Here is a 4,577-nt window from a genome sequence, read left to right as displayed (position 1 = left end):
ATTTCTGCATCCAGCATCTTCTTAATTTGTTTGTCAATTTCGGTTTTATGTGTACGATAATTTTTTATGTACACAGGACTGTTATTTTCCATGTTAATTGTTTGCTTGTAAAAATTATTCGCACTCAAAGTATCATTTTCTAAAGCAAAAATGTCATTAAATTTTCGCATAATTCGATTAATTTGGCCTTTGCTGCTGTAGGCACGTTGTTTGTATTTACCTCGCGTTTTTATTTGATTATTCTTTCCTTGTTGCGTTTTTGCTTTTGCTCTTGTTTAGTGATTTGTACTTTATCGAATTTAGATAAAAAATCGTTCAACGACACTGTTTCATGTCTATCATTAATGTTCATTATATTTAAGAATTGATAATTTTTATCAATCAAAGCATTTGAATAAAACACTCCTAGTTTTATTTCGTTGGATAGAATAACACTATCTTCTGTTATATTTACCAATTTAATTTGCTTAACTTTTTGGCAACGTGGAAGTATGATAAAATTTTCTTTGCATTTGTCTTGAATAGGAATTTCGAATTTCTCATGGTTTAATTCGAAAGTTAATAACCATGTTCTAAGGCATATGTTACATTCATAGTTTACAAGAAAGTCACGGCCAAGGATTCCATCTGCAAAGATAGGAAATTCCTTTGTAACTGCTTGAAATTTGTGTGGTATTTCAAAATCATTTATTAATACATTTGTATATGTACAACCAATGGTTTTTAATTTGCCATCGGTAACTCCATTTATTATACAATTTTCATCTAAGTAAATATTTACTAATGGTTTTAGAATATTTTCCTTAATAATTGAAATGTCAGCTCCTGTATCAACAAATTATGTTACAGGTTTTTCGCACATTTCTAACTTTAAAATTACAAAATAAGAGTAATTTATGTTACAGTTATATACATTTATTGATTGTTTGGGTGTTGCACTTGTCGCGATTGACCCTGATTCTGTTGTTGGGATTCCCCTCTGTTGTTGTTTGTTTGATCGGCACAGCAGGCATGGGGGGCAGCCACTGGCTCTCTCCCGTTTTCCGCTGCGAAAACATTTCTTGGCCCACGATTGGCATTGGAGTTTTGATTACCATTATTATTACGCCAGTTTTGTTGGTTGTTGTAACCGTTTCGCTGACGCTGGTTAGAATTTTCGCCATGATAGCGGTTACTGTTGTAATTTGAGTTATTCCGGTCATCGAAATTCTTTTGGTATGTTGAGAAAGGTCGGTTATTGTACCGATTATTTTGGTTACGATTGTCGAACCGATTTTTCCCGTTTCTGTTATTCCACTGTCCGTTTTGCTGTGGAGACCTCGTATGATTATTTTGTTGCGTTCGCATAAGCAACACGCTTGATTCACTTACTGGGTCAACTTCCAACACTTTGTTAACGGCATCCGTCAGCTGTTTGAATGAACCCACTCGAAGGATAAGTGCCGTTTGACTATTTTTCAAGCCAGAAGCCATGTGTTTTACTGCTAAATCTTTCGCTACGTCATTTTTCCACATTTGGCGCATTGGGTTTTCAATTCCACCTTACGACTGATACTGTTGTGCCACACTTGGTGCAATGGGTTTTCAATTTCACTTTACGGCTGATACAGTTTAGTTTGCGTCTGTTCCAGGCAGAAGAGCCTGATTAGAAATTAAGGTAAAACCCCGCTCCCGCAAGGGTTTAACACAGAAATGTCATCGGAACAGAAACGCGACACAACGGTTAGAGAGACTTAAAAAGACTGCAATTTATTTTACTGTATCATACAGAGTTGTTTAAAGTTTGCTGACGCAGCTTCGTCGCTGCGCCCTCCAGTTGTTTCAGGCGTCGCGCATTCCTGCGCCAACGCCAGACGATGACGATGATGATCGCCGCGATGATGAACAGGGCGTCCACAGAGTAGCCCACAATGTTGTGAGTGGAGATGTTATTCTCCACGGCGACTTCGGGTGGCGATTCCATTGTAAACGGCCACATCTCGAATTGCGTCTCAGGTTTCTGGCTGCTATTCACGAAAATGAATGCAACATTGTTGCTGCTGGGTTGGCTGGGTGCGCGAGCTCGGTCGTTGAGTCCGCGCCATCGTTGATAGCACATTTTGTGCTGACAAATTTGATGTTTGTTATTTCGACCACAGTTTGGTCTTACTGTTTCCTATTTTCCTTCGCGGCAAGTAGCACATTAAGTGCTGACGTACCACTTCGGATGTTGTGGTAACTTCTGCAGCTATGCAGGGTTACCTTAACCGCTCCATTTTCTCCCCCCTTTGGAGCGAAGTCTGTCGCTCCAAACATTGCTACTCATAGCCAGGGGTGGTGGGTCTTCTTCGTTTTCAGGTACTGGCCCTTGCTCGCGTACTTCATGGTGTGGTTTATTCACTATTTCTGAAGAATCAAATTGAGATGTTTCGACTGATTCGCCTACTTGACTTTCGGTAATGTCGATGGGCAGTGGTGCCAAAGCCCGAACATTTCGTGTGTAGGTACCTGAAGCTGTGCGTACCGTTGCTACCCGCACAACTCCATCCTTTCCGGGTTTGGTGTGAGTTACGATTCCCATGGGCCACTTTGCCACGGGGTTGTTATCGTCTCCAATCAATACTATTTGACCTGGCTGCAGGTTAGGTTGCCTTTTTGTCCACTTGAAGATACAGCGCAAATGCTGCAAATATTCATTTTGCCATCTACGCCAGAATTGTGCGGTTTGGCGTTGAATGCGCTTCCAGCGCATAACTAAGTTTTGCTGTTCTAAGTGGCTTGCCGGGATGGGTATAGTAGTTATGGCTCTTCCTATTAGGAAGTGCACCAGGTTCCGGAGCTCCGGCGTCGGAGAAAATTGAGGTCAGCGGACGTGAATTCATTATCGCTGATACTTGGTAGAACACCGTCTGAATCTCCAATATATTAAAGCTGGATCCACGAGCGGCTGCGGTGAAGAGTCTTTTGGCCACTTTTATGTTGGCCTCCCACAGACCTCCGAAATTAGGGCTTCTCGGAGGGATGAAGGAAAAGCGTATTCCTTCCTCAGCTGCTATCCCTATGAGTTCGTTTTGGAACAACTCCGAGTTATATACTTTGCTCAGTTCTGCAAGTTCGCGGCTGGCTCCGACGAAGTTGCGGCCGTTGTCGGAGTATATCACCTCCGGTGTACCACGCACTGATACAAACCGTATCAAGGCGGCTAAGAAGGCCCCGGTGGATTGATCCTCCACCACCTCGATATGCACTGCTTTGGTCGAAAAGCACACAAACAGGCAGGCGTAAACGGTAAGCCTCATTTTCGCCCGCTGACTTGGCAGCACTTGGAACGGCCCGCACAAGTCTACGCCAGTATGAGTGAACGCTGTAGAGGGATTCACTCTGGGCCGTGGAAGCTGGCCCATCATTTGCTCGAATCTGCGAGGCCTTGCCCGTACGCAGAGTACGCATTTTTGAAGGACGGATTGGGTTGTTTTCCGCAATCCCTTCATCCAATAGCTTCGTTGAAATTCGGCCAAGACTATTTCCAGACCGGCGTGGTTATTGGAGCGATGTAGATGCACAAGGATGATTCGTGCAAACGGATGCTCCCTCGGAATGAATATTGGATGTCGCTGTTCTTCAGGCAAGTCTGCTAAGTTTAACCTGCCTGTTACTCGAATGAGGCCACCTGCCAGCATAGGATTGAGGTGCTGCAGGGGGCCCTGCTTTGTAGGAATGCCGTGTAAACCGATGCTCTTCAGCTCTTGTCCTAGGCAGACGGATTGCATATTTTTGATGACTAGATGTAGTCCTGCTTCCAGCTCTTCAACAGTTAGAGGGCCGGTCATGGTTTGTAGGAGTTGTTCAGAATTAATAGAACTTGTAGCTTTTGCCTTAAAATTGCTTATGGCGCGCTGTATTAAGGCGAAATGCCTTCTGGTCCTTCGGAAAGAATTGCAGTACTTGTAACTCTGGATATAATCTTCTGGGTCAGGATCATGCAGAGTGTGGTCGATGGTCGGCGCTTGCTGAATTGCGCATACTTGAATTTCTGGATGTACCTCTAGTGCATACGGGGTGGCATGCAGCCACAGCTGCTTCTTGGTGGTCAACAGTTTCCTCACTGAGATTCCTCTGGAGATCACATCCGCTGGGTTCTGGTCGGTGGGGATGTACCTCCAGCTCATCTTGTTTGTTAATTGTTGAATGATTTTCACACGATTTCGAACATACACCTCGGCGTGTTGATCGTTTGCGTGTATCCAAGACAACACTACTTGCGAGTCGCACCAGTAGTGAACCTTGTTAATGTGTTGTGGTATGATGCCGATCACGCGGCTCATCAACTCTGCCAACAATTTGGCTCCAATTAATTCCTTTCGAGGAAGAGTGAGGTCCTTCATCGGGACTACACGCGACTTTGCACATGAACTATTTCCCATTCTCTGGCCCTGTGATATCTGTTAATTGAATAAAAATACGTGTGCTGTCGTTCGTGTGTCACTTAAGACTAATCTATTTGCTACTTTCTTTACAGTGCTGCGTGCGGTGACCGACCGAACATAGTACAGTCCGAAAGTGCGGAGTCAGCGTCCTGCGCTGAGCCCTCACATTGG

At 44.0% G+C, this 4,577-nt stretch overlaps 1 protein-coding gene across 1 annotated transcript; it reads right to left on the bottom strand.

The window, feature by feature from the left end:
- Nucleotides 1-2,684: 2,684 nt before the first annotated feature.
- LOC129741092 (uncharacterized) lies at nucleotides 2,685-4,364 on the bottom strand. Its single transcript, XM_055732793.1, has one exon. The coding sequence runs from the start codon at nucleotides 4,362-4,364 to the stop codon at nucleotides 2,685-2,687; it is 1,680 nt and encodes a 559-aa protein (XP_055588768.1).
- Nucleotides 4,365-4,577: the final 213 nt, after the last annotated feature.

The sequence above is a fragment of the Uranotaenia lowii genome, chromosome 2 (genome assembly GCF_029784155.1).
Source record: "Uranotaenia lowii strain MFRU-FL chromosome 2, ASM2978415v1, whole genome shotgun sequence".
Lineage (NCBI taxonomy): Eukaryota > Metazoa > Arthropoda > Insecta > Diptera > Culicidae > Uranotaenia > Uranotaenia lowii.
This window is presented reverse-complemented; position numbering and strand designations above follow the sequence as displayed.

What these genes read in the sequence shown, in the direction of transcription:
- LOC129741092 (XM_055732793.1), bottom strand. Translation starts at nt 4,364, where the DNA reads ATGAAGGACCTCACTCTTCCTCGAAAGGAATTAATTGGAGCCAAATTG.